The sequence below is a fragment of the Hippocampus comes genome, unplaced genomic scaffold (genome assembly GCF_001891065.2).
Source record: "Hippocampus comes isolate QL1 unplaced genomic scaffold, H_comes_QL1_v1.1 scaffold136, whole genome shotgun sequence".
NCBI lineage: Eukaryota > Metazoa > Chordata > Actinopteri > Syngnathiformes > Syngnathidae > Hippocampus > Hippocampus comes.
The window spans coordinates 949,116-975,959 of NW_017805840.1; the positions used below are offsets into that span (position 1 = coordinate 949,116).

At 40.1% G+C, this 26,844-nt stretch overlaps 6 protein-coding genes across 7 annotated transcripts in view; 4 read left to right on the forward strand and 2 right to left on the reverse strand.

Moving 5' to 3' along the window:
- Nucleotides 1–953: 953 nt before the first annotated feature.
- On the reverse strand, nt 954–2,375 carry LOC109526685 (C-factor). Its single transcript, XM_019888123.1, has 4 exons — nt 2,015–2,375; nt 1,637–1,814; nt 1,401–1,495; nt 954–1,315 (listed from the first exon to the last, which is right to left on the reverse strand). The coding sequence occupies exons 1-4, from the start codon at nt 2,339–2,341 to the stop codon at nt 1,124–1,126; spliced, it is 792 nt and encodes a 263-aa protein (XP_019743682.1). The 5' UTR covers nt 2,342–2,375; the 3' UTR covers nt 954–1,123.
- Nucleotides 2,376–3,002: 627 nt separating this feature from the next.
- On the forward strand, nt 3,003–9,554 carry nphp1 (nephronophthisis 1). The gene is made up of 20 exons (XM_019888114.1): nt 3,003–3,231; nt 3,462–3,523; nt 3,613–3,673; nt 3,750–3,889; nt 3,953–4,148; nt 5,116–5,217; nt 5,318–5,433; nt 5,506–5,554; nt 5,633–5,720; nt 5,985–6,079; nt 6,207–6,335; nt 7,056–7,130; nt 7,241–7,351; nt 7,435–7,517; nt 8,046–8,122; nt 8,255–8,354; nt 8,515–8,627; nt 8,709–8,782; nt 9,021–9,065; nt 9,157–9,554. The coding sequence occupies exons 1-20, from the start codon at nt 3,166–3,168 to the stop codon at nt 9,424–9,426; spliced, it is 2,052 nt and encodes a 683-aa protein (XP_019743673.1). The 5' UTR covers nt 3,003–3,165; the 3' UTR covers nt 9,427–9,554.
- Nucleotides 9,555–13,280: 3,726 nt separating this feature from the next.
- Nucleotides 13,281–19,143, forward strand: LOC109526668 (myelin and lymphocyte protein-like). The gene is made up of 4 exons (XM_019888091.1): nt 13,281–13,462; nt 17,669–17,833; nt 17,942–18,115; nt 19,059–19,143. Exons 1-4 carry the CDS (start codon nt 13,376–13,378, stop codon nt 19,131–19,133), a joined length of 501 nt encoding a protein of 166 aa, XP_019743650.1. The 5' UTR covers nt 13,281–13,375; the 3' UTR covers nt 19,134–19,143.
- A 152-nt stretch (nt 19,144–19,295) lies between these two features.
- LOC109526670 (myelin and lymphocyte protein-like) lies at nt 19,296–21,986 on the forward strand. The gene is made up of 3 exons (XM_019888092.1): nt 19,296–19,304; nt 19,572–19,820; nt 20,761–21,986. The coding sequence occupies exons 1-3, from the start codon at nt 19,296–19,298 to the stop codon at nt 20,833–20,835; spliced, it is 333 nt and encodes a 110-aa protein (XP_019743651.1). The 3' UTR covers nt 20,836–21,986.
- Nucleotides 21,987–23,227: 1,241 nt separating this feature from the next.
- LOC109526706 (myelin and lymphocyte protein-like) lies at nt 23,228–25,657 on the forward strand. Of its 2 annotated transcripts, none has more exons than XM_019888158.1 (4): nt 23,228–23,760; nt 24,601–24,780; nt 25,222–25,344; nt 25,417–25,657. In XM_019888158.1, the coding sequence occupies exons 1-4, from the start codon at nt 23,668–23,670 to the stop codon at nt 25,489–25,491; spliced, it is 471 nt and encodes a 156-aa protein (XP_019743717.1). In that variant the 5' UTR covers nt 23,228–23,667; the 3' UTR covers nt 25,492–25,657. The 2 variants fall into 2 exon arrangements, with proteins under 2 accessions (XP_019743717.1, XP_019743718.1); XM_019888159.1 differs by having other exon boundaries at nt 23,250–23,760; nt 24,601–24,768.
- Nucleotides 25,658–25,921: 264 nt separating this feature from the next.
- Nucleotides 25,922–26,844, reverse strand: part of LOC109526671 (28S ribosomal protein S5, mitochondrial-like) — a 13,431-nt gene continuing 12,508 nt past the window's right edge. The window contains exon 8 of the mRNA XM_019888094.1: nt 25,922–26,295. Within this exon, the coding sequence (XP_019743653.1) occupies nt 26,071–26,295 (225 nt within the window). The 3' untranslated portion in view covers nt 25,922–26,070. The remainder of the gene's footprint in view (nt 26,296–26,844) is intronic.

The window sequence follows — 26,844 nt, forward strand, 5'->3', positions numbered from 1 at the left end:
AGAGCCGCTGTCATTCCCCGTGCAGCGTGCAGCGCACCCCTCCCCTCTACATACCCGAATGATGTGCACAAAGCCGCCTGTCAACACGCAGTCGAGAAATGTTGCTGTTCTCGCATGCCAGGGCTAAATTAGACATCGATCGGCTCAATGCAAGAATGCCAAGCACAATGCAGAAAAGACGCACGGATCTAAGAAAAAAAATGGCAATCGCAAGTGACCTGAGCGAAGATTTGCCGCGTTTAAAAAAAGCAATGATCGCTCATTTTTGCGCGTGTAAGTGTATCGTGCAAATAAAACTGCATCGGTTATGGAATTGGATGGAAAGGAGCAATTATTGTTTTTTTGCTCGCCCTATTGTAGATTTGCATTCTTAAACAGGAGCCGAGTTTTTAACAAGGCACCTTTTCACCATCTGGTGTTGGGTTGAAGTAAGACACACATAGGACAGGCTGTACTATACTGTATCGGGATGGGCAACTTAAATTCGAGGGGGGGGGCACATAGGACTACGCACATCCTATCCAGATGTATTACCAAAAAAAATTATATTTGGAATATGAACAAAATACGTCAAAATTGACCATTTTATTTTTGACCATACATTTTTCACTGCATGCATAAAATATCCATTCTCCAAACCCAACAACAAAGGGTCTGAAGCAAACAAAATAACCACACACTACTGTTATTTTTTTCCGGTGCAAAGGGCAACCTTGCAAAAAAAAAATATGACCAATCAAGGATGGCACAAAACTTCTGAACAAGTAACCGACATTAAGTGCTCACACAAAAATCAACTCACTCAAAATTGTAATATTACTGAGGTACTGTGTTTGTCCTGCATATCATTTAAAATTCAAAAAACAAATTTTTGGTCAGGCAAATCTCATTTATCTTAATGGAATTTATTTAAATTTTAAGGCATTTCAGAATAGCACTATCATTCAAAAAAATAATGAGCCCGTCATATTTTCCGGAAATTTGTCATTATTTCCCACATTCTCCTAAGGGATGTAAATTTAAGAGAACAACTTTACAGTACATACATCAGAATCCCATCACACCATTTGTTTGATTAAAATGTGAAGTGTCCTCTTTCATAAACCTTCCTTCATTTGTTTTGCTACCAAGGCAGTTGAGTACCATCCCAGCTGTAGGCTTTACCCGTCTTTTCCACATCCAGCGCTTCGACAATGCCCATGAGGTACCCCACAGAGCGTTCTGTGCTGAACAGTTTCCCCTCAGGTACATTCCTGTGATACGGTCTTGACAAATCTGAGTCTAATGTTCCTGGATGCAAGGAAACACAGAGCACCTGGGGAGAAAAAAAACCCAATGAGCGAATCATCTGGTCGTCCATTGTTATTTTATTGATGTAAATGCAAGTAAGAGTAAATTACCTTGGGTCGACTGCGGCCCAGCTCGATAGAAAGATTTTTTGTGGCCATGTTTAGAGCCGCTTTAGACATTCTGTAGCTGTACCAGCCTCCAAGACCTTCAGTGTAAACAATATACATAAAGTGCATTCAAATACAATCAAGCTTTGAATATACAGGAAAAAGAGGAACCTCTAAATGAGTCCGAAAAAGTCTTGGGTTACACTTTTATAACACCGAAAATTGTTTCAAAACTTTACCGTTGTCGCCAATTGAGCCAACTTTGGCTGTGATGTTGACGATGATGCCGCTGTGCTGCTTGGCCTTGTCAATCGGCTGTCGACCGAAGCCACCGTTGCCCTTCTGCAGGAGGGGAGCAAAGTACTTGGCCATCACCAGCGGACCCATCGTGTTGGTGGTCAAGGTGGCTATTATGCCCTGAAGGCAGAAAAACATGAAGAAAAATAATGCGATAGCAATGCATAGTTTGAGGAGTAACATGTAAATGGTGATGGAAAATCAGTACAGTATTCATTCAGGACTAAATGTCAAGTACAGTATAGATGATGTCAGGAAAGTTTGAGTTTCTGTCAATGGAGTTTGACGCTACTGTTTACATGCTCAAGTCAATGCCATACGTGTGCAGAAACATCTCTCAGACTGGTCTCTCCTTTTCCGGAGGGGTGAAGCAAAGCCGACGAGTTGACCATCAAATCAAGCCGCCCGAACCTCTCCTTCACCCGCTCGGCTGCCTCCCGGATCTCCTCCTCGCGATTCACGTCCAGCTGAAGTACCGTCATACGGTCGGGGTGTTGTCCAACCAGCCCCTGCAGCTCCGCGGCCCCTTCTGGGTTCCGACACGTCGCTATGACACTGGCCGGGAGTTTGTTTTTTAAAATATGTTTGCAAAACTGCAGACCCAGTCCCCGGCTGGCACCTTGAACGAGGGCCACGGGGGCCGCCATGACACCAGAATGACATAATGCTAAACAGAAGCTTGTGAAACGTGTTTGTTGCGTTCAATGTCTACAAAAATCGTGGGGATTTTAAATGACTAATTTCTAATACGAGATTAGGGGGCAAAGTGTTGTCGAATGTGGTGATTGCTGAGCAATAGTACACCTCGTGGCTTGACTTAAAATTATATTTTTTGTATGACTACTCATTTTGGTTATTCTTTGTCACCCGAATGTAAGAGCGCTTATTTCGTTTTTTACAAGAAGCTAACACGGAAACGGAACTCGGTTGCTGAGCGACCGGCGAGCCAATCAATAATCGTCAAATCGTTGCCCGAAATACTACGAGACTCCTTGGAGTTTGAAACCACCCAAAAGTCATTGCACTTAATAAATGGATAAGAAGCAGAAAACGAATACACATATATTGGATTACAATTGTTTTACATTTTATTTGAGTGAATTATTTTATGTTCGGAGCGTTTGAAAATTGATAACGAGCCGTTATGGAAACACGAAACGCCCAGTGAAAGTCATCGGAGCGTTACCTTATTCATTTATTGCTTTATATGTTTGGTTATTTGTGTCCAAATATTAAATGTACATTTACACGCGAAAATAACCGTAGACCAGCGAAAGTGCTCGAAAACATTAGGAACGTTTACCATTTCGTTTTGAAGGCGGAGCGACTCTAACGGAAGTAGACCCCGGCTGCTCAGCGACCGGCGGACCAATGGGAGCCCGGCGTCTCATCGCAGCTGGTTAGCTCCTTAGCTTACTCGGCGAGTTAGCGTTGAGAAATTGAAACGATAATGGCTTAAAGGGGTGATTAGATGCCGTCCAAGGGGAAAGGACCGCTGCAGCAGATCCACAGAGAGGTGGACGACATGAGGGTGCAGGTTTGTCATAGATAGCGCTCACTTTTATGACGTTCAAGTCGAGGGTGGTGTCTCCAAACATGTCAGAAACAAGCTAGCTTTAGCAACTAAACACTTCGAAGGATAATGTGGCATTAATACAACCTGTAGGCAGTTAAAAGCTAAGTGTTGCATATATTTTTATTATACTTGTTCAAATGACACATTGTCTTTATATGTGTAGACGATTCATGTGTATTCTTTGCTTCTAGCTGGAGAGTCTGTTGAAAGATGTTAAGGGTGAAGTGGAAACCAAAGAAGAGTCCTTTAGGAGGTGAACTACACACCTTTTCAAGACCATTAATTCTAAAAATTGTTATTTTTCTACGTGTCCTGTGTCTAAAAGTGTCACATTTTAAACAGATGCCAAGAACTTCAGATTTCTGCAGAGAAAACACTGAAGAATCTGACAAAACTGACCAAGGTGACATTTTTTCTGATGTGCACTGAGGTTGCTTTGTCATGGGATATTAAAAGTCAACAATTGGTGTACGTTGTAGGCCGATGAGATTGCTCCTGTGGGCAACTACGACCAGAGGAAACTAGAGGAGCAAGGACGACTGCATAACGTCCTGGAGCAGCTGAACAAAGTCTCCGTGCGGCTCTCACCACCGGGACCCAGCACGGAGCCACCGTCAGGGTCTGTAGCTTTACTCACTCCATCTCACAACGTCGATAAAATGACCCAAATTTTCATCCACAGTGATGCCCAGAAGGAAGATGTCGAGGATGGAGCTGAAGACAGTGATGAGGACGATAGCGATGAAGACACCGCCGATAAGGTCGACAGCCCCAAAGACGAGAGTCAAGCATCAACTGCACCGCCGCAATCGGAACCTTGTATCTACACGGTGCTCAGTGATTTCAAAGGCGACCAGGAAGGAGATTTGACTGTTCAGGTGATGTGATGTGTTTATATTGGGGTTTGAAACTGGTTCCAAACTGGTACATACTTATAGTGACTTCCAACTTAGTCATTTAATCTTTATAGAGCTCATTGATACAATTCTTATTTTTAAAATAAAGCAACTCTTTCTTTCTAATCCCTACAGTATTTTTAATAAAGTGTTGTAGAGCACATCAAATCATGTTTTTTTTAATTATATTTAATGACAGTGGAACCTTGAAAGCACCAAAAGTGGAGTTCAGGCGATGTTTTCTGGAAAAATTTCTCCAGTCTCTTGAGAAAAAAAAACGATTGGCAAAGACATTTTAGAAGACAAAAATTACAGAAAAAAAGTATTTTTGTTTAAAAAAAAAATCACAATTTAAAAACGACATGTATTAGAAAAACCTTCAAAAATGTCCACGATATAATAATGTGAGAAATTGATAAAAAATATAACTGCCCGAATTTGTAACGTGTCAAAGTAGTGAATGCATTTTGTATATCTAGGGGAAAAAAAACTGCAGGAATACTGTCAACAATATCACAATATATGATACAAACATTTGACAAATACTTGAAATAATACACAGATATTACTGTAAATAAAACATATCAGAGAGTATACAATTATTAGAAAAATAGAATAAAGAAAAGAAAAACATGCTGAATAAAACAAAAACGCAATTAAAAATAGTGATAAAGCTTAAGACACAGTCGAACAATTGGATTAATTACCATGTAAAAACAAAAAGTACAATGGATAAATACAAAGACAGTAGAAACAAAATACAGAAGTACTTGAGTAAAAAATACAATACATTTCATAAATCAGCTCAGCAACAAATATAAAATAGATACAATTACACAAATATTGCAGAGAAAATAGGCAAAAAAAAAATAAAAATACCACAATCTCCCGGAAAAGTACCAAAATATAATTTCACGACTTTAACAATACTGTTTCTCTACTGCTACAGCGGGGCGACACGTTGAAAATCATCAAGAAGACGAGCGACGGCTGGTGGCTGGCTGAGAATGCCAAAGGCGACAAAGGAGTGGTGCCGAGAACATACCTGAAGGTCCGCACTCGCCATCCAAAATATTAGACACAACCGCACAAGACACGGTCAGTGTCTACATCATCGACATACAGCACAGTAACACTTTTCCTCTTCACAGATTGGTTCCGTCCTCAGCGACGAGCGCAAGGATGAAGAAGATGAAGACTCCGACGAGGCTGAAGAGGAGCAGGAGGATTCCGACGAGCAGGAGAACGAAGAAGGAGAGAATCAGAGGTTAGATTTGGAATTTCTTTTTCTCAAACGGTCTTTTATTCATTTATTGAAAACCGACTTATTCTTCCACAGTTACACTCCTCCTTCCAACTGGTCCACTTTCAGAAAAGCTCTCACTGAGGTACGAGCTCATATTCTCAAACAAAACAGATGCGGAATATTTGCTTAGGTTTCCACATCATCTATGTTTGCGTGACAGATTGACGCGACGGACGTCCTCTCTGCATTGGGCGCCATCCCTTCCGGGTTCAGACCGTCCACTCTCAGTAAACTGCTAGTGGACGAAGGTCGGTTTCATCTTGTCGCAGTTAAAAACAGGACTGCTAACCGCACCGCTAACTCCTCTTGAGTATATGACTGTAGCAAATGTTAAAAAGTCCAACTTTGCAGCAGCTGGTTAAAAAAAATGGTGATAATGGATTGTTACTTTAGGATTAGTACATACATGTAAGAGTATAATAAAAATTTCATGTGCCTAAAATTTGAGTGAAAGCACCATCAGATGCATGTCAACGTACAGCGAAATGCATATTACTGACATTGTGTTTTAGGTGCCAAATACAGAGGAAGCCATTTCATGCAGCCGGAGCTCAGCCAATCACAACTCTCCTTCAGCGACCTCTTCTTGGATCCCGACAATGGCAGGGTGAGAAAATGTAGAACTGTTATCTCTCTCTCTTTTTTTTTTTTTTGGCCTGTGACGACATACAATATTTCTATGAGTAACGTGACCACAGAACGTCTCGTCACTCTCTCCTCCTCCCACCACGCAGGTGCGGCCACGACACCCTCGGACGTGCGTTTGTTTCACCCTGTGGAGCTGTAAGAGGATCCCCACGCCCGGGGTCGGCGTCCAGGTCCTCAGCAGACACATTCGCCTCTGCGCATTTGACGGGACTCGGGTATGTCGACAATATTTCATTCATGATCTGGCTTTTTTGTCAAAATTGATTCATCATCGGATGTGATTGCATGCATCACTATCGCAGCAACACTCATTGGCTTGGTAATGTCCGCTGGAAATTAAAAAAAAAAAAAATGCAGCCCCTCCAAAAGGAAGTTTCACTCAGCAACATGGAATTTGGTTTGCTTGTCCATAATGAGTAAATCCTTAAAAAAGCCATTCCAGAAAAGACAGAGCGAGTCAACCGTTTTGCTTTGAAGCCGTCATTTCTCCGAATGGAATACTTTTCAAATTCAACCTCTGAAGGCAGTTTCACTTAGTTGACCATGTGAAATTTATTAAGCCTTTCAATCATGAGTAGACCCACAAAAAAAGTCTTAAGCGCCCATGCACTACAAGACACGGGAAGGAGGCCATTTAGGTTTGAAGCGGCCATTCTAGAATAATTTTAGACATTGCTAGGGCCCGACAAGAATTGTTTCACTTAGCAACATGAAATTTGACAGACATGTCTATCATGATTAGACTCACAAATAAATCTCATGGATCAATGTCCGAAAACACCCAGGGAAGTCTGTCATTTTGGCTTCACGTGGTCACACGGTCGAGTGATTTTATCCGATTGCTATCCAGTTGAAAACATGTACACTGGACAGATGATTAACACCATAATGAAACGTTGAACAAAACACAAAACGCTGCCTTTGTTACACTTTAGGTGCTGAGTAACATCCACACGGTGAGGGCCAGCTACAACCCCAAGAACCCCAGGACCTGGCTCTTCTCCCCGCGGGTATGAGCGCGCCACCGCAGACCCACTGCCCCCCAGTCCCCCAACCTCGCCTCCCATTGATCACAGAAGGCTCCCCGTTAAGACTGACGCGGGTGATATCTTTGTCGCAGACAACTGGCGTCCTGCCTGCCCTGCTGGACGGAGACTGCTTCCTGCGCTGCAACGCCGACAGCCCCGACCTCGGTATCCTCTTTGAGCTCGGCGTTACCTTCATCCGCAACGTAATAACAAGAACGCAAGAGTTGGAATTGAAGGAACTGAGCCAAGCGGTCTTTGAAACGTGTGGTCTTTTCTGCGTTTTTAGTCCACTGGTGAGCGGGGAGACCTGAGCTGCGGTTGGGCTTTCCTCAAACTGAGTGACGCCTCTGGAAATCAGCTCCCAAACAGGTATGTGTGTACCCTCACAGTCTCACACACCGTGGGCATCTTTGTATCCTGCACCAAATTCATTCAGCTGTGCCTTTTACAGTTCAATTTGTGCATTGGGGACAAGAAAAAGGGCTTTCTTTCCTACCAAAATGGATCAAAACTTAGGGCAGTTCAATACCACTCTTTTTCAGACTGATACCAGGATGAGTATCCCCCCCCCCCCCCCCGCCTCCGGGGCACAAAAACCCCGTACCGCTACCATAAGTACTTATGATCCGTAAAACAATTCACACAATTCTGAAAAAGACTTTTCTGTCTTTCTGATGCACACGGTAAGTCACTGGTGTGTCAAACAGTAGCGTTGTGGCACCCCCTACTGGCATGGAAGACTTGGGCAATGTCTCACCTCTTCAAGTATACGTGTCTGGTATTGGCAACCTTCATGAGTACCATTAACTTGTTGAATTTTGACACGAAAAGAGAAATAAATTGATGACTTCTGCTTCCAAAAGCATGAACGGCCTCTTTCCGTCGTCCCGCACGTAGGACATACGAGATCTCGGTGAGCGGCGGCACTCCTTATGAGAAGGACGTCGACATGGAGGGGTCGCCCGCTCGATCATGTGAGAGACACACGCAAACCTGACAAGTCTCCTCGCAATTATTAATATGACTCTCTCTCACACACACACACACACACACACACACACACACAAAAAGTCTTTAGCGATTAGCGCCTCTCTTCTTGTTTCCAGCTGGGGCCGGCGTATTCCAGCAGATGCTCAAAGCGCGGCGGCTGTCCAAACTCATCGTCAAGTTCAAGACGCCCAACAGTCGCATCAAGAGACAACTCAGGTGAGAAAGTGTGTGTGTCTGTGTGCGTGTGTGTGTGTGTGTGTGTGTGTGTGTGTGTGTGTGTGTGTGTGTGTGTGTGTGTGCGTGTGCGCGCGTGCGTGTGTGTGCGCGCGCGCGTGCGTACATGCATCATAACAGAGAGTGTCTTTTCCCTCTCAAGCCTCCTCCCCGACACCCTACTGCACTGTCTGAGCTGCGTCCCCTTGTTGGCCATGTACAGACAGCTGCTGGCTGATACGCTGCTGGTGGACCGGCCCACCATGCAGAACGCAGGTAACACACACACACACACACACACAACATAATCTTTGTTTCCCGCAAGTAAGTGTCACTCCTCGAATTCGTTTTGTTCAGATTTGATATTCAGTCCCGTGCTTGCCATCTTCCCGATCCTCATGGACCAGCCTGACCTGCTGGATGCCCTCAGAGTGTGTATACCGAGAAACACACAACTCGCCATTTCATGATTATTATTTCTAAAATGTTGAGAATTAGAGGAGCAGTGTTAAAGGCTGCATTTGTCTTGTTCTCAAAATAACTTTTTAAAGTCTGCATATTTTTTTAAAGGGGGGCTCGTTGAGAGCTCCCTTTTTTACAGCATGAAGAAAAAAATATATATATATATACATATAGACATGCAAAATTCCCTTTTAAAACGTTTTTCAGAGTGCCTGGATGGATGCAGAAAACAACATGAAAAGGTCACAGAAGGTGTGTAGTACTTGTTTTCACCTACAGGGAGAGCTCAACTACCGACTTAAAATGTTGCCATCTGTGTGCATGTGTTACTGTGTGTGCGCAGCGAGATGAGGCACAGGTGAAACAGGAGTTCGCCAAGGCGTTCCAGTGGTCGGCTTCCTTCCTGCTGCACTCGTCTTCTTTCCCGCCTCACCGCTGGGCCGATCCCACCTCAGACGAGCAGCGGTCCAGCCTCATCGTATCCACGCGGGAGGCGCTGAAACGAGCCCGCGGCCAATCAGGAAGCTTAGAGATGCTGGCCAACCCAGCCCACACTCACCTGGCCTTTGACATCACCGAGATGACTTTTGACCTCCTGCGGGTGGCGCACTAGAACAAAAGAGAATGCCACAAATCCCAAACCTTTATTTATGGACCTGTTGAAATGATTTTTTTGTTTTTTTTTAAAAGCACATAATATTTTTACAATGTTTTTATTCCAATGTAAACTGTGTGACACCAGGAAAATATTTTTTTTACTCCAAAATGTCTTGTGAATCATTAGATTTTTGGAGGGGGATTGTTGAACATTTAAAACCACATCAAGAATGAACGATTCATAATTTATTACACTAAAACAAAAAGCCCTTTGATTTATTTGAATTTATTTAATTCAAACATGTACAGTTATATAAAAATAGACTATTTGAATGCTTTGAGTATGATTAAGTGATGACATCATAGCATGCGTGCAGATCCTCGCATGTCCTCATTCAATCTCAAGTCATTTTGCTCACCCGCGGGCGGCCCGGTGCTTGAGTGGTTAGCATGTTTACCTCACAGTGCAGAGGTGCAGGGTTCGATTCCAACTGATGACATCATAGCATGCGTGCAGATCCTAGCATGTCCTCATCATTCAATCTCAAGTCATTTTGCTCACCTGCGGGCGGCCCGGTGCTTGAGTGGTTAGCATGCCGACCTCACAGTGCAGAGGTGCAGGGTTCGATTCCAGCTCTGGACGCCCCATGTGAAGTTTGCATGTTCTCCTCATGCCTGTGTGGGTTTTCTCCGGGCACTCCGGTTTCCTCCCACATTCCAAAAACATACATGGAACACTCGGCATATTCCCGAGGTGCGAGTGTGAGCGCGAATGGTTGTTTGTCCCTCTGTGCCCTGCCATTGGCTGGCGACTGGTTCAGGGTGTCCTCCGCCTACTGTCCGAAGACAGCTGTATACTCATCAACACCCCCCGCGACACTTGTGAGGATAAAGCAGATGGGAAAACGGGTGGATGGATGGATGTGCTCACCTGCTATGTGGGTGCGGCTATACGGCAACACATTTCTCTTTACATACCCATGAAATGCTCACTGAGCTGCAACCCTTTGCCACCACCCCTTAGGTCAACATCACTGCGTCTGTGTGTAGTGTGGAGTCACTGCGTATTAGATTAAAGGAGTGTTGTGCGTTAATTATTAGAGGAAGCGTGCAGTCTTTTTATAGTTGGCTATGAAAAAAAACATGCAGTCAGTCAGTCCATTGGAATGCCTTCATAAGACATTCCAGTATATGTGTGTGTGTGTGTGTGTGTGTGTGTGTGTGTGTGTGTGTGTGTGTGTGTGTGTGTGTGTGTGTGTGTGTGTGTGTCATGGGCACAATCCAGGAGGAAACAACGGGCCTCCAAAAACACATCGATGATGGCCCCCATATGATGATGATGATGATTATGCATACAAACATCCTATTTACTAATATAGCTTACAACTACCCGTCTGTGCAAAATTGTTTTAATATACTGCATATAAAGCCAGAAAGATCTTAGCAATTAACGATTATTTGAATATTGCAGCGTTTCTTCCTAAACGTGTTACAAGAAGCTGTCAGTAAATATTTCTTTTTATTCCGTTTTATTTGGTTTTGGTGGTAGAGCCACATCAAAAGCCCTTGGCTATACAAAAAGTTTTTTTTTCTATTTATTCAATTCTCTCGACAAAATTGACATAGTGCTGGTGTGTAAACAAATTATTCACGCCCCCCGCCGACACACACACACACACACACACACACACACACACACACACACACACACACACACACACACACACACACACAAAAACACACATACACACGAGTACTTGTGTTTGCTGGCAAATAATAGAGGCGATCCTGTATTTCCACATTCCACTGCCATCCCCCAGGTGTGTTCTTCTTCTGTGGTTTTTACCCTCATAGGTCTCGCCAATACAACCCCAGACAACAATAGCACAGATTTAACTCCGATTATCCCTTTTGTGTTTGGATGGGTTTGGTGTGGAAGAACAATTTGAAAACGATCGGGAATCATCTTTTTTTTTTTTTAATTATTATTATTATTTTTTACTTTTTTGCTTTTTTTGTTTTTTGTTTTTTTTGTTAACGGTCAAGTATCCTAATACTTTTGTCGATTTACTCAAGTCAATTGAAAAGAAAAACAAATCACAAACACAAGCAGGAAATTGGTGATTAGGAGACTCACAAAAAGGTTGAAGCCGGTCCAACAGGAAGTGAGCGTTTATGGAAGATTAGAAAGACGAGACGCCAAAAGATGACGTCGCCCTTTCCTACGACCGCTTGTTTTTTGGAGAAATTGAAATTAGACTAACAGAAAACTTCAACCTCAGACCCAAAATATCATCACTTTTTCTCATCCACGTTTATACAAATGAAATTATTTTGGTAGATTTTTTTTCCCCCTTCCTAACAAGTTGTTTACATTTTTTACTCAATAAATCACATTTTTTCTGTGATTTTGACTAAAATATCAGAATTATATTTTGTACGACAAAAACATAATTTTCATTGAAAAAAACCGTTTTGGTCATTTTTTGTGTGTATGTTAAATTACAGGTTAAACTAGATTGAAAAATAAACCCAATGCATACAATACGAAAAAAATCATTGATTTAAAAAAAAAAACATTAAGACGTGTCTTGAATGTGACAAAATCAATCAATGGATCAGTTGAGTGTTTTATGTTTAATTCGTGTGAAAGTGTGTGTGTGTGTTTGTGTGTCTCCTGGCAGTCGTCCATCCATACATAGTGTAGGTGGTTACCATGACGACAGTTTCCAACCAGCCGCATCATCAACAAAAGCCTTTCGGGTGCACATGAGGGACGCTTTGCATGTCTTGATCAACATGGGCATAATTATTGGGACAAGTTGCAGGAAATCGTCGAATGTGACAAAATAAAAGTACATGTTAAACTAAGTATTGTGACATGTGTCAGAAAGTAGCCACGCATGATAAGATTGGTTTCAACCGCATGGGTAAAAGTACGCGGGCATATGACAGGAAATAGTCAAAATGTCCACATCATTCACTTGTGCTTTCCTTTTTTTTAATTTTATTTTTTTATTCTTTTGTACGAAATGTAGCACTCCACAGTCTTACACTTTAAAAAACATTGTGCTGGTACTTGTTATCATGTGCGTGGCGTGGCCACAGGGGGCGCTATAAACATTCAGATCTACTACACATGAGCTTTCACGATGAAACAGAAGAGGACCATTGCATACAAGATGAAGTCATATTAATCGTTCTTCACAGACGATGAAGAATATATGCCGGTGGATATTTTTGTATGCTGTTTGCATTTGCCACCCGCACGTGTGTTTAATTATAAGTGTTTTAAAGTTGATTTTATAATGACCACAAAATTTATGCTTGTTCTGTGAGCCTGTTTAAGGCGTTTTGCATCGTCCGTTAGCATTAAGCTAGCAGACTGGTGAAACACACCACGTGTGATACTCTTCGTTTAGTTTGACAGTAAATTTTGACTGGGACTGCTTTTATGTTGGCACATTCAACTATCATTTTCAGCCATCCATCAACTGCCTCGCGAGAGTCGCGGGTGTGCGAGAGCCTATCTTAGCTGACTTCAGGCAGTAGGCGGGGTAAGTCCTGAACTGGTTGCCAGCCAATGGCAGCGATCATTTTCCGTGCTTTTATTTTCTTCCGCGCAGCTGAACACCTTGCATCTATTTTTCATGTCCCACATGCACAATTTGCCTCACAATCACTTTTTATGTATGTATGTAAACAGCCACTTTGCCTTCTATAGGCAACTTCTCCAAACACACACACACACACACACACACACACACACACACACACACACACACACACACACACACACACACATGAAGACACATGGATGGTAGGCGGAGGGCAGGTGGCGGAGGAGGAGGTGCGGGAGGCGGCCTTTACGTAAAAAGCATATTAAAAGCAGTCACACATCTCATTCCGCGGCCACACATACAAATACACATTTACATACACATTGAGGCATTGTGTTTGGGATTATGGCTTCCACCACCTCGGCAGATGTTCTGCCCACCGGCGGCAGGATCTTCACCAGCATCCCCGACTTGTTCTTCATCCCGGAGTTTGTGAGTCGTTTTTTTTTTTTTTTTTTTTTTTTTTTTTTTTTGTGACTTGAGATGTGGAGAGTGAAGCTGCGCCGCGTGTGTGGTGTTTCTCGTTCTGACTTCGCTTGTGGTTTGCTGTGTAAACTTGTCTTGGTTTTGCTCTCCAATGAGGGGCGAGTGTCAATGTGTTGTGGTCAGATGAGACTGACTAATCCCTTCGAGGAAGTGAATGTTCATCTTGGAAAACTGGGTGCCAAAATGCTCGTTTCTTTATTGATTTAATTTTTTTTTCTTAACTCTGATATTTTCTAGTATTTTTTTTTCAAAGCGTAACTTATTTTCTTTGATTTTCTTTGATTTTCTTTTGTGATAATCTTGTTAGCAATCTGATAATTGTGTTTTTTTTCTATTTCAAATACATTTTACGTGTTATTTATTATTTAATTCTTTTTTACTTACCATTTTAGTTACAATTTATTTGTATATCAAAAGTTTTATTTGCTTTACTTTTTGATCTTTGAATATGACTTTGTTTTCTTTTTTCTATACTTTAATATTTTCTTTCATTGTTATTTTGTCATGCTTTTTTTAGATAACAAAATTGAAGGTAATTTTTAGAATTGTTTTAGAATGATCTTTTACTGTCTATTGGGTTTTTTGTGAAATTATCTGTTGTTTTTTTCCATTTTAAAATGTAAAAAATATGATCTTGTATAGTTCAAATTATTTCTTAGTTTCAATACTTTGAATCATTTTCATTTAAAGTTTTTGATTGTATTTGTATTTATCTTTTATTTAAGAATAATTAGGCATGATTTATTTTCAACAACTTAAAAAAAATATTTTCGAATTATACTTTTTTATATTGTTTTATTACTTTTTATTTCAAAAAAGTACTTTTGGAGTTTATAAATTATATTTCATTTGTAATTTTCCATTCACATTTTGTTTTTTGTACTTATTTTATTTTCAATTGTTTTTTTTGTATTTTCTTATGAATTTTCTGTTATTTTAATGATTTGATGATCACGTATTAATTTTTTTCCTGTTCTTTTTTTTTTTTTTTTAACCCACGCAATATGCCTGGCACCATGGCAACTAGTACACTGACAGCTGAGGCCAGTCAGTCACCATAGCAACAACAAAACACATGCGAAGAAACATCAAAATGTTCATATGTGCTGTGTAACATCGAAAAAAGGCTGCAAACTTGAGCAAGCTGCTGTTGACTTTTTGGCTCATCGTCACGTTGTAACGCTGACAAACAAAACATTTGACTGAACAAACCAAAAGCAAACTCGTCAGGTCACCTAAATCGTGGTTCTGTTCTTGAGCAGGATAAATGTAGGAAAAGATGTACTTGTTTTGCGTGAGAGGCTTTAATATGGGCGATATTTTTGGCCTGAAAAGCATTTTGGGGGGAACCTACACTGAATGCTAATATTGAGCATCGCGACCGATGCAAAGTATACAACATATAACAGTTTTTTTGTTTTGTTCTTTGTTAAAAAAAAAAAAAAATCATAATTTTGGAGAGAAGAGCTATTTCCATCTGTTTCATTCAATTTTTGTTTTTTTATTTTTTTAAAAAATCCATCACATTTGTAAATCTTTTTCAAACCACAAATATTGTCACAATTGTTACAAAATTAATTATAATCAATAATTAATTAAATACAATTTTTTAAAATGGAGACACAGCTAGCGCAAAATTTCGTAACGTTTCGGATAAAAATATACTTTTATTATACGATTTAGATCCTTCTTGACCTGTTTGGCCCCCCCAAAATCAACCTCCTTCTTACAACAATTGGAGGCCATTTTCTTTTGCGTTGCAGAAGGAGAGATTAAATCAGTTTGATTCAACCCCCCCCCCAAAAAAATTCCAACAGGTTGTGGGAGGTGTAAATTGAAACCAGGCATCTTCTCAGCTCCTTTTTCGGTGTGGGCCGGTGGGGTCGGTTCTTGGTAAACCTGCTGATCTGGTTTTGGGACAAATGTGGCCCATGTTTGCCAACAGCAAGTGACCGGAGCGCGACAGACGGGAGATGTTTGCTTTCGCCGGCAGGGATTTCGACGCAATAGATAGAACGATACTGACTCGTGCTTATTTATGTGTAGTATTTCCTAAGCTTTAGCGAACCAAGCCACATATTTGACATTAGACAAATGTTATGTCACACCACCAAACGAAAATATCACAAAAAGAGCAGTTCATCTCTGCGATATTACGGTTCGTCGTGATATACAGTAAAATGCAGATTTTCAAGACAAGTCCAAATTTAGAAATGCACGCAGTAAGTGTAGTACCACTTCGTGCCACAACTTGCAAGGCAGAAAGTATATACAGCTTGCCTGTGCCATTTTTGTATGCTCTGTTTGTATGCGTTGTCGCTCTGTGTGTCTTCAAGGAGTGTTTGAATCTTTATTATTAACGTAATCCATCCATCCATCCATTATCTGATCCGCTTATCCTGACAAAGGTCGCGGGCATGGGATGGGCAGGGATTAATGCTGAGTTCTGTTAGCCCATCTACGGCATTTCCCATTTTACGTTAGCATTAAGCTAACAGAATTTTGTTAGTTGAAATTACAGTATATGATTTTGGTTTAAAAAAATACTGTGTTTATTTTTATTGAATTGTGTGAGTACAGCAAACCTCGAGCAGTGACAAATTAACAGCTTGAAGCACATACGCTTTTTGTTTGGCGAACTGTGCGAGCATGAAAACAGGCGCTAAGGAATATCATAGCGTGTTTAATAATCTTAAACACATTTTAATAACTGTAATAAACATTTTTAAAAGTGCTAGGTGAGCTAACTAGCTAACTGCCAACTCCCGAACTGAGTAAGCTAACTAAAGGGCTGTTTTTTTTTTTTTCTCGCCTGAGTTAGCTACGCTAAGCTAGTCATTGATTCAGCTCTGGCATGTATTCTGATCTCATGAGGAGGTGTGCCTCATGAAGTGGCCAGTGAGTGTCTGAAGCAAATTCAGAGCCAAGAACATTCCTTCAGTGGAAATCCGAGATCAAAGAGAACATTTCATATTTGCAAAGCACATGAGGCCGCTTGAAATATTTGGGGTGTGGTGCCGATTGCAAGTCACCGATACCGTTAATAAGAACAGAGCGGAAGAGATACCGCACTGTTTGCTCAGTTTTGCGGCATGTGTGTTTCTTTATGAAGCAGAACGCGACAACTACTTCAACACTTACTCATTAACTCTTGGCTATAGATTCCGGATAAGGGGAGAAATTGTATAGAGGGCGGACACACGTGCAATGCAGTAGATCATAAAAGTACTCTTGTTCACTCGAAACACAGAACGCAGCTCATGAGCCACATGCTGCTTCGTCACCATCCCTTTTCTGCTCTGATAAATGGGCCCATAGACTGATTGGCCATTGTGTGTGGTCACATGACTAGACCAGGTGGCACTAATAATGCCAACGATAGTTGCTTTCTATTCTCAAGGTAAAAATCAAGTTTTTCATGCTTTAATGAACGGAGTGTAAGGTTAAATATTCACCACTGTGAAATGTGTTCACGTTAACGTCTCTTTCAATGGGAATGTTTGTCAAAGGAGCGCGGGGGGGGTCGTTGAGGCTTGAAAGTTTGCTTTTTGAATGCTAGTTGAGTGCCATTATGGTTTCTTTAAAGGGCAAAGCCGACAAGTGCTAGGAGCTGTTTAATCACCACTTCAGGCTCAACTGGCTTCTAAAAAAAAAATTAACTTTGACATCCTCACCCTCCAGCACAAATCCCTTAACCCCTACTTTGGTTAGACACTCTTCCCAAACTCTTATTTTTCAACGGTCTTAGTGCCATAAGTGCATACATCTGTCCATTTATTGGCAGTCTCAAATGTATCGTACCCATTTTTACTCAACAGGCGGTTTTGCAACACTTCTCACACATAATAAGGTGTAAAAATAACAGACAAACGTAGGGGACAGACAGATGCGGATTGGCTATTAGGCGTACCGCAGGTATTTGCCCGAGGCCCCCTGAAAATGTCTCGTAAAAGCTTTTCTTCACTTTTGAAGGCAATGATGATTGTTTTCGTCTTACATCCTTCTTTCGAAACTCCCTGACCTTAGCGTATGTATTCAGTTTTATTTACATTAAAAATATGCATAAAAATAGAAATTTTGGTCCAAATACTAAGCCTTACCACCTCACCCAAACTAACCCAGATTTTTTTTTTGTTTGTTCCTGTTCGCCAGGTGTTTGGAGGTCTGGTGTGGATCCTGGTGGCGTCCACTCGCGTGTATCCGGACCATCCGTTGGGTTGGGTCATGTTTGTGTCCGTCTTTTGCTTCGTCTTCACCACGCTTTGGTTCTTCCTCTTCCTGTGCGGAGCCAATCAGAGCAGCATCTGGCCAGCTCTCGTACGACACACCCACCGTGAATGCTGATTGGCTAAGATTCAAGTGCCATTACCCGTCGTGGAATCTCGGAATTCCTGCTATGTTTTCAATTCCCCCTTTTTGCCGCAGGATACGTTCTACCATTTCTTGGCGGTGGTGTTCTACTTGAGCGCGTCGGTGATCTTGGCGTATATCACTGTGCTGAAAGGCTGGGGAATCACCATCAACTCGGGCGGCACTGTGTCGCTTGTGCCCCTCATCCGAGAAGGCCTCAAGATCTACAGGCTGGATATCGCCGCTGTGGTGGGTGTCACGCAAACACACACGTCTACGGAGCCCCACATGTGACAAGTGAAACATTTTTAAATTGCAGCCACAATAAAGAAAATGTTATACGGACGAGTCGTGCTGCGACTTGCGAGTAATCGTCCACGTGTCACACGATGGCGGCAAAGGATTTTTTTTTTTAATTCGACAAGACTTTGACCTGACTATAGACATGACTTCGGACTGAGCACAAAACAGCAAATATGTGAGTTTTTGAGACCATAATGGGGAAAGCCACCTCAAATCAGCATATTTGTGAATGTCAAACTGTGGGGGTGGACAAAAAAGCTAATTTGTGGGAAAATGACTTTTTCCCTGTTTTTTTTAAATCCTAGTACTTAAATCAACTTTTAAATGTATTTTTTTGCAATTTTTTTGAAGGAAGCGAATATTTTGTGTATAATTTGGTATTTTTGGCGCAAAATGTCACAGGGTTACAAAGGATACACAACAACCTCGAGTTCAAATGCAAATTTATGATTTTTTTTTTTTAGAAAAAAAATGAGCTTACGTATTTTGTCAAGTATATATTTACAGTATATATGTATTTTTAATTACAAAATGAAATTTTCTTGAATAAGGCTTGCATCAAATTTTGCCAAGAATAATATAGTATAAGTAATATTATACCCGAATCCCCAACCACTTTAAAAAATGGGTACAATTTTGTCCCTTTATTTCTTTTTTAATAAACTCAAAATTAGACCAATTTGAACATGTTTTTAATTAGAATTTTTAATAAGTAGAGAACCAATGTACATACAGTATCATCTTTATGTATGTGTAAATGAAGTTCGGTATGTGTAAATAATTTTAAAGTTGACAAGATATTTTTAAAGGGCCAGCTCCTTTTTTTCTTTTTCTTGATTCCGTTGGCTATGTACTGATCTGATGCTGATCCGTCTGTGATGTCATCCAGGTGATGTCATACTTGGCCACGCTCCTCTACTTCCTGCATGCCATCTTCTCCGCCATCCGCTGGCAGAGAGCCTAAAGGGGAACCCCAAAAATGTCACTGGCCTCATCCTGAACACAGAACCACTTATTCATACTTTCATTATTATTATTATTATTATTATTAATATATTTTTAAAATATAAGCTGTGACAAACAAGTTACAAAAGTCACATGACTGAATGAGCGGTAAACAAACTAAATGTCACATGTGTGAGGTCCTACTAATCAAATAAGCAAATATTATTACATTATAAAATATTTGGCATCCGAAAAGCATAATTAATTTTTTTCATTTCCCCCCCCCCCACACACACACACACTTTTATAACACAAAAATCTAATAACGTTTTACAACAAAAGTTTGTTGTGGAAATAAAAATTTAAGTCGTCGTCATTTTAAATTTTTTGGACAATTTAAATATGGAAGTTTTTATTAAATGAAAAAAAGGATGAGAAAAACAAACAAACAAATTAGGATGAAAAAAACTTGAAAACCGTCGTGGAATCTCGGAATTCCTGCTATGTTTTCAATTCCCCCTTTTTGCCGCAGGATACGTTCTACCATTTCTTGGCGGTGGTGTTCTACTTGAGCGCGTCGGTGATCTTGGCGTATATCACCGTGCTGAAAGGCTGGGGAATCACCATCAACTCGGGCGGCACTGTGTCGCTTGTGCCCCTCATCCGAGAAGGCCTCAAGATCTACAGGCTGGATATCGCCGCTGTGGTGGGTGTCACGCAAACACACACGTCTACGGAGCCCCACATGTGACAAGTGAAACATTTTTAAATTGCAGCCACAATAAAGAAAATGTTATACGGACGAGTCGTGCTGCGACTTGCGAGTAATCGTCGACGTGTCACATGATGGCGGCAAAGGATGTTTTTTATAATTCGGCAAGACTTTGACCTGACTATAGACATGACTTCGGACTGAGCACAAAACAGCAAATATGTGAGTTTTTGAGACCATAATGGGGAAAGCCACCTCAAATCAGCATATTTGTGAATGTCAAACTGTGGGGGTGGACAAAAAAGCTAATTTGTGGGAAAATGACTTTTTCCCTGTTTTTTTTAAATCCTAGTACTTAAATCAACTTTTAAATGTATTTTTTTGCAATTTTTTTGAAGGAAGCGAATATTTTGTGTATAATTTGGTATTTTTGGCGCAAAATGTCACAGGGTTACAAAGGATACACAACAACCTCGAGTTCAAATGCAAATTTATGATTTTTTTTTTAGAAAAAAAATGAGCTTACGTATTTTGTCAAGTATATATTTACAGTATATATGTATTTTTAATTACAAAATGAAATTTTCTTGAATAAGGCTTGCATCAAATTTTGCCAAGAATAATATAGTATAAGTAATATTATACCCGAATCCCCAACCACTTTAAAAAATGGGTACAATTTTGTCCCTTTATTTCTTTTTTAATAAACTCAAAATTAGACCAATTTGAACATGTTTTTAATTAGAATTTTTAATAAGTAGAGAACCAATGTACATACAGTATCATCTTTATGTATGTGTAAATGAAGTTCGGTATGTGTAAATAATTTTAAAGTTGACAAGATATTTTTAAAGGGCCAGCTCCTTTTTTTCTTTTTCTTGATTCCGTTGGCTATGTACTGATCTGATGCTGATCCGTCTGTGATGTCATCCAGGTGATGTCATACTTGGCCACGCTCCTCTACTTCCTGCATGCCATCTTCTCCGCCATCCGCTGGCAGAGAGCCTAAAGGGGAACCCCAAAAATGTCACTGGCCTCATCCTGAACACAGAACCACTTATTCATACTTTCATTATTATTATTATTATTATTATTAATATATTTTTAAAATATAAGCTGTGACAAACAAGTTACAAAAGTCACATGACTGAATGAGCGGTAAACAAACTAAATGTCACATGTGTGAGGTCCTACTAATCAAATAAGCAAATATTATTACATTATAAAATATTTGGCATCCGAAAAGCATAATTAATTTTTTTCATTTCCCCCCCCCCCACACACACACACACTTTTATAACACAAAAATCTAATAACGTTTTACAACAAAAGTTTGTTGTGGAAATAAAAATTTAAGTCGTCGTCATTTTAAATTTTTTGGACAATTTAAATATGGAAGTTTTTATTAAATGAAAAAAAGGATGAGAAAAACAAACAAACAAATTAGGATGAAAAAAACTTGAAAACAATCTGGGGATTTAGCATTTTTAGCATTGCACATCTGTCATATTTATACAGTTTATGAAATCAACTCTATAGTTTAAAGATAATTAAAATATTATTTTTCTTTCTTTTCAACATGCAGACATCAACAAAAAAAATGAATATCCAAAAATTCCTCAAATGCTCCAAATTTGGCTTATATTTTGCATTTTTAGCAGTGTACAGTCGCACTGTACTAAGTTAAATAATTCTTTTGTGTAGGACTTCTGTATTTTTTCAAAAATAATACAAATGAAGAAAAATCAACACTCTTAAATGCAAAAAGGAGGCAATGCTTTACATTTAGCTGAAAAATTAAAAATATACAAAGATCTTTATGCCATAATTGCTTCGAAATGGGGGCTTAATTTAGCATTTTTAATGCTTTGTTTATAAAATGCAAAACAATAAAAATAAATATCCAATTCAGATACAACTTGAATATGACCTTGCAATTACTTTTGAATGATTTTCAAATGTTATAAAAATAAAAACACCAAATCCCCCGAACCAATTGTCAAATATTTCACTTTTTCATTGCAGCGTGTCCACCGTTTTCATGTATGAGTTACAATATTTTTTGTCATGTATGATTGTCTACTAAATTGTCATTCAAGAGAACACGGTGAATGTAACTAAAGATCATTCTGTTTTACAATACAGACCAAGTGTCCATTTTTTTAAAATAAAAAGTGAGTAAAAATGATGAAACTAAATGTCGACAATGTTGGTGAACTTTTGCTACACATGTACAAAATGCCTCCTAATTCATTCTTTTGTGTTTACAACCAGAATGTAAAACTTCCTCAAGCTTTTTAATGCTACTTTTTATTTTTGAAAGGATCACTTTTATATATCTTTTATGGATGAAGGTTCCCACGTGATTGTTATTTGTCTGAAAATGCTCACTTTATGTATATACCGGATGATTCCACTCGATGCATATCTTTACAAATCTTCAATGTGAAATAAAATATTCTAAACACTTGAAAAGTGTCTGCAGACTATTTATGACTCCACTTAGCTGTTAAAAATTCCATGTTTCATTATCCAAATGTCAATAGATGGAAGGCGATATTATTGTACTGCAAATATATAAAGACAGACATTGTTTGTATTGATGCTTCAGCACGTGTTTTCAGTGTTTGGTCCCAAGAATTAAAGTGTTCATTTTGACATCATATCAGTTTTAATGCATGGTTGGGCAACTGGCAATCAGTCTTTTGACAAATATATTTTCAAAAAATGATTAGAAACACATTTCCTCTGGGCTGCTGATGGGATAGGCTCCAGAACCCCCGCACCCCTTGTGAGGACAAATGGATTACAAAATGGAGGGATGTTTCCTCTACTACAGTGGACCCCAAAGGCTGATGGCTGGGGTTTTTTTCTAATGTATTTTGCGCTCCCCCTTCCATTATTGTAATCTCCATCCCCGATTTACTGTATGTTTACGTGTTAGTTTCTAATGGAGCGCTAAGGGGACAGGGAGGAAAAACACAACTTTGCGTTAACTCGCGTTGATGTACTTTCGGGTCCTCTTCCGGGTAACTGAAAACAACAAACATGGAGCGTTTTCACCCGTTGGAAAGTTGAATGGAATTTTATTTTGAAATTGGCTTGAAATACAAAGACATTACATCTGTCCTTGAACTTAAATACGGTTTCCAAGTTCTCCTCCATAATTCTCTCCTTCCCCGAAGTAGTGTCGTCTCTCAATCAGCCGCGCATGAGATTCTAGTTAGCCAAGATGACCCGGAAGTACATAAACGCGCATTAAAAAAATGCCGCTTGCAAAAAAAAAAAAAAAAACTAAAAAAAACTAAAGTTTGCGTTGTCTCACTATTTTAGCGGGGAACACAAAGTTGTTTTTTTTCTTCCATGCCACCTTAGGGGCTCCGTAGTTTCTAGCCCGAATACTGAAGCCTTTTTGGGGTATGCTGACAAACATTGATGCGGGTGATAACGTACGTTGAACGTACATTTGGGGCACCTGCTCCAAGTGAGTGGTGGGCTATAGCGCCCTCTGTTGAGCAGCCGCAACCTTGCCTCGTTGAATACGCTGACTGACAGTTTGACACAGTGCCGGCGGCGTTGAGATTGTAGTCCTCTGTGTAAAACGCAAACAAAGAAGACAATAATGGCGATATTCCATCTGGCTCCACCGAGGCCCCGAGGCCACAAAATTTCAGCTCAGAAAGAAAAAAAAAAGAAAAAGGGCGTGTAAGGAGATGTGGGAAACACCAACAATACCAGAACAGGTTTGTCGGCTAAATTAGCCTCACTGGCATTTCCACCTGCTTGCTGCTCCTTTCGTCCCCACCGACGGGGACAAAGAAAAGCGCCCGACGATTTTTGGATGGCGGCGACCACTACTCAGTCTATGGGAAGTCTGCCCAGCGGACTGGCAATATGCGTGACCGTGCCGGATATGTTCTACCTGCCCGAACTGGTGAGTGACCTTCACCTATGACGACATCATTTCAACGGAGGAACCTGCCATGAGACATGCTTTAATTTGGATTGTTTCTATGAGCGAAATTTTGTGACTGAATACACAAATTGCGTGAAAAGATGTTTCGAAATAAACACGTCGCTGATTTTATTACTGCATTAGTTCTTGCTCAGGCAAGTAAAAAGTGAACCCTTTGGGATTTCTGTATATATTTGTCTGCCTGATAACGACCCTGGTCATTTGAATCAGGAGTGTTGGAGGAGGGAAACATGAAACAAATAAAAATAAATTGCAGGATAGTGGCTCTCGAGGACCAGGGATTGACACATGTGGCATCAGGCTTTCAACTCATGTCAGTTTGTTTTCATTTTTTTTAACATTTCAAATTTCACTTTGTTTGTACAAGGAGCAGGTTGTAGAACAAACTCAAAAACATTTAAAAAAATATCTATATATCAGTAGGATGAGCTTTCAAACCTTTCCAGGTGAACTCCATGTGACCTTCTTGAAGCTTCTGAATGCACACGTCCAACTGTTAAATATTTCTGGACTTTTTGCACGAGTTGCCGTTCTCGAACGAGGAGCTTCAACGGCAAAATTCAGGCGTTGGATCCTTGAATGACCAATCAATGACCCGCTTCAGTTAGAGCTGGTGTTTAAAGAGTCATCCCCATCATGCCAAATATCCCTAACTTTTTGTGAGTAGTGTATACGGCCAGATTTTGAACAGAAATATGTTAAAAATGGACAAAAATATTTTTTTTCGCAGGAGGGTGAGGATATTCATTTAAAAAAAAAGCCTGAATTATGTTTTGACCTTGTGGTTGTTGGGTGCAGGTGACAGGTGGGCTGGTGTGGATCCTGGTGGCGTCCACTCACGTGGAGCCCGCCAACCCTCTGGGCTGGGTGATGTTCGTGTCTGTCTTCTGCTTCTTCATGACCCTCCTCTGGGTGGTCCTCTTCATCGCCGGGTGTCACAAGAACGGCTCGGCGTGGGTCGCCGCTGTAAGGCCACAAGCAGGAAAATGAGCATGAGATATTACTAACGATGCTACTATATGACCTAATATTGTTGTTATATTATTAGAATTATTATTTTTTTAAAAATGATGTGCAAGGGGGAACAAAAAACAGAATCAGAAGGTGGGGAGAATGACCAAAACGGGAATATCATTGGGAGCAGATCAAGAGACGGAAATCTGAATTGATCACGGATGGGAAAATGGGATTATGAGATTTTTGACAATAAAACGATCATGGGATCGACATTAAAAAGACAGAGATTAGAACAATATTATATATAACCGATTATTTAAAAAAAATGTAGGTGAATAAGACAAGAGAGTGACGAGAATGAAAGTAGATTGGAGAATGACGACATTGATTGACACTTGATTAGTAAATAAGGCAACAGGCCATGCTGTAATTGAACTTCCTGTGTGTGTGTGTGTGTGTTAGGATTTTGCTTATCACGCTTTGGCTGCGTTGTTCTACCTCAGTGCAGGGGTCAATTTAGCCTTCATCACCTTTATCATGAAATCAGGAGCGCTCCGAATCTACCAGATTGACATCGCTGCTGTGGTAAGAACACTTCATAATATTGATTCTATTCAATGTCTAATGTGTTCTTGTTGTGTGTCGTGTGTGTTGCAGGTGTTTGCCTTCATGGCCACGCTGCTCTACTTCATTCATGCCGTCCTGTCGTCCCTGAGGTGGAAACACTTTTGAAAAAACAACAATCCTCGAAACGACCAACATTTCAATGACCGTAGTATTAGCATTTCTTAGTTAGCTTGAACTAGCATTTTTTTTAGACAGTGGCTTCTTTTCTATTGCTCTTTCATATTCTCAAAAGAATAAATAAATAAAACAAAACATGTTTGCCATTTTTTTTTCAAGCCTGGGGTGCTGTGTGGTTTTCATACTGGTTACACCAACATTGGAAAAATATGTTTTTCAAGCAAGTGTAACCTGGTGAAAAGGTTGGTATTTTGGGGTCTCCCGAAAAATGGAAAACTAGCCGAAGAATGTACGAAAGTCTCAAGGACCAAAGCCCAAAATTGAGACAGGAAGTCTGTCATTTTTTACATTAAGAACCCCTCAAAGTTGAGCCTGAACTTGCAGGAGGCAGAATTTAAGAACAAACCAAGAGATCCAGTTCATTTTCAAATCCTATTTTGTTTTAATACGTCACAAACAGATATAGACAAGGAAGAACGTCAGCTTGTGATGTGTAATCGTGATTCTCATCATATTCTACAATAAATACAAAAAAAATCCCGGAGCTGTTTCCCATGAATTGCAGTTCTACCAGATGGTGCGCTTGACGCCCGACCAGATGGAGCCTTTGAATCCCTGGGAGGCGCGCACGTCGGCCCAATGCAGACGCGTGTCTGGGATCTCATCCTCGGGCTCCGGTTGGGTCCGAAGCCCCTCCTTGGGGGACGCCACCACCAAGGGCAGCGGGCCGCGCTCCTGCCGGAACTCCACCACGTGGAGCTGCTTCTTGTCTGCCAGCATCTGATGGGTTTCCTGAGAGATGGATGAGCCGCATGCTGCTTACTGGCGAGTGTGTGTGTGTGTGTGTGTGTCTTAATATTACATTCAAAAAGAAGTTATTGCGCTTGAATATTTCCAGGAAATAGACAGTGGCATTCTGGATGGTGGCGTACAAGTACAGTATAATAATGATAATAATAACAAGAAAAATTACAATACACATAAATCCACTAATCAATATATCTTGCATTTTTTTTTTACCATATAATATATAGTTACAGAAATGGTTAAAATATACAGGATCAAGTAATAGGGCACATATTGTAAAAGCATTTCAATAACGAATATAAATACCATCAATAAATAAAGCTAAACATTATTTCTAATAAAATTCTATAAAATACCAACATGCATTTATAATCAACATTTTTTTTAAATATTTCAGAAACAGAAAAAAAGAATTACATAAGATGCATGATAGTAAAGTATATATTAACTGCAAATGTAAAATATTCATTTTTAAATAATGACAATATACAACTAAATAAGTGAGATCTACATATTAAGATATATTTTATATAT

Coding starts and splice junctions, on each gene's coding strand:
- LOC109526668 (XM_019888091.1), top strand. CDS start 13,376: ATGGCTTCCACCACCTCGGCAGATGTTCTGCCCACCGGCGGCAGGATC. Junction 13,463..17,668: donor TGTTCTTCATCCCGGAGTTT/GTGAGTCGTTTT, acceptor CCTGTTCGCCAG/GTGTTTGGAGGTCTGGTGTG. Junction 18,116..19,058: donor GGCTGGATATCGCCGCTGTG/GTGGGTGTCACG, acceptor GATGTCATCCAG/GTGATGTCATACTTGGCCAC.
- LOC109526670 (XM_019888092.1), top strand. Junction 19,821..20,760: donor GGCTGGATATCGCCGCTGTG/GTGGGTGTCACG, acceptor GATGTCATCCAG/GTGATGTCATACTTGGCCAC.
- LOC109526685 (XM_019888123.1), bottom strand. CDS start 2,341: ATGGCGGCCCCCGTGGCCCTCGTTCAAGGTGCCAGCCGGGGACTGGGT. Junction 1,815..2,014: donor TGAGAGATGTTTCTGCACAC/GTATGGCATTGA, acceptor TTCTGCCTTCAG/GGCATAATAGCCACCTTGAC. Junction 1,496..1,636: donor TGGCTCAATTGGCGACAACG/GTAAAGTTTTGA, acceptor TTTACACTGAAG/GTCTTGGAGGCTGGTACAGC.
- LOC109526706 (XM_019888158.1), top strand. CDS start 23,668: ATGGCGGCGACCACTACTCAGTCTATGGGAAGTCTGCCCAGCGGACTG. Junction 23,761..24,600: donor TGTTCTACCTGCCCGAACTG/GTGAGTGACCTT, acceptor TGTTGGGTGCAG/GTGACAGGTGGGCTGGTGTG. Junction 24,781..25,221: donor TCGCCGCTGTAAGGCCACAA/GCAGGAAAATGA, acceptor TGTGTGTGTTAG/GATTTTGCTTATCACGCTTT.
- nphp1 (XM_019888114.1), top strand. CDS start 3,166: ATGCCGTCCAAGGGGAAAGGACCGCTGCAGCAGATCCACAGAGAGGTG. Junction 5,218..5,317: donor TGCCGAGAACATACCTGAAG/GTCCGCACTCGC, acceptor TCCTCTTCACAG/ATTGGTTCCGTCCTCAGCGA. Junction 6,336..7,055: donor GCGCATTTGACGGGACTCGG/GTATGTCGACAA, acceptor GTTACACTTTAG/GTGCTGAGTAACATCCACAC.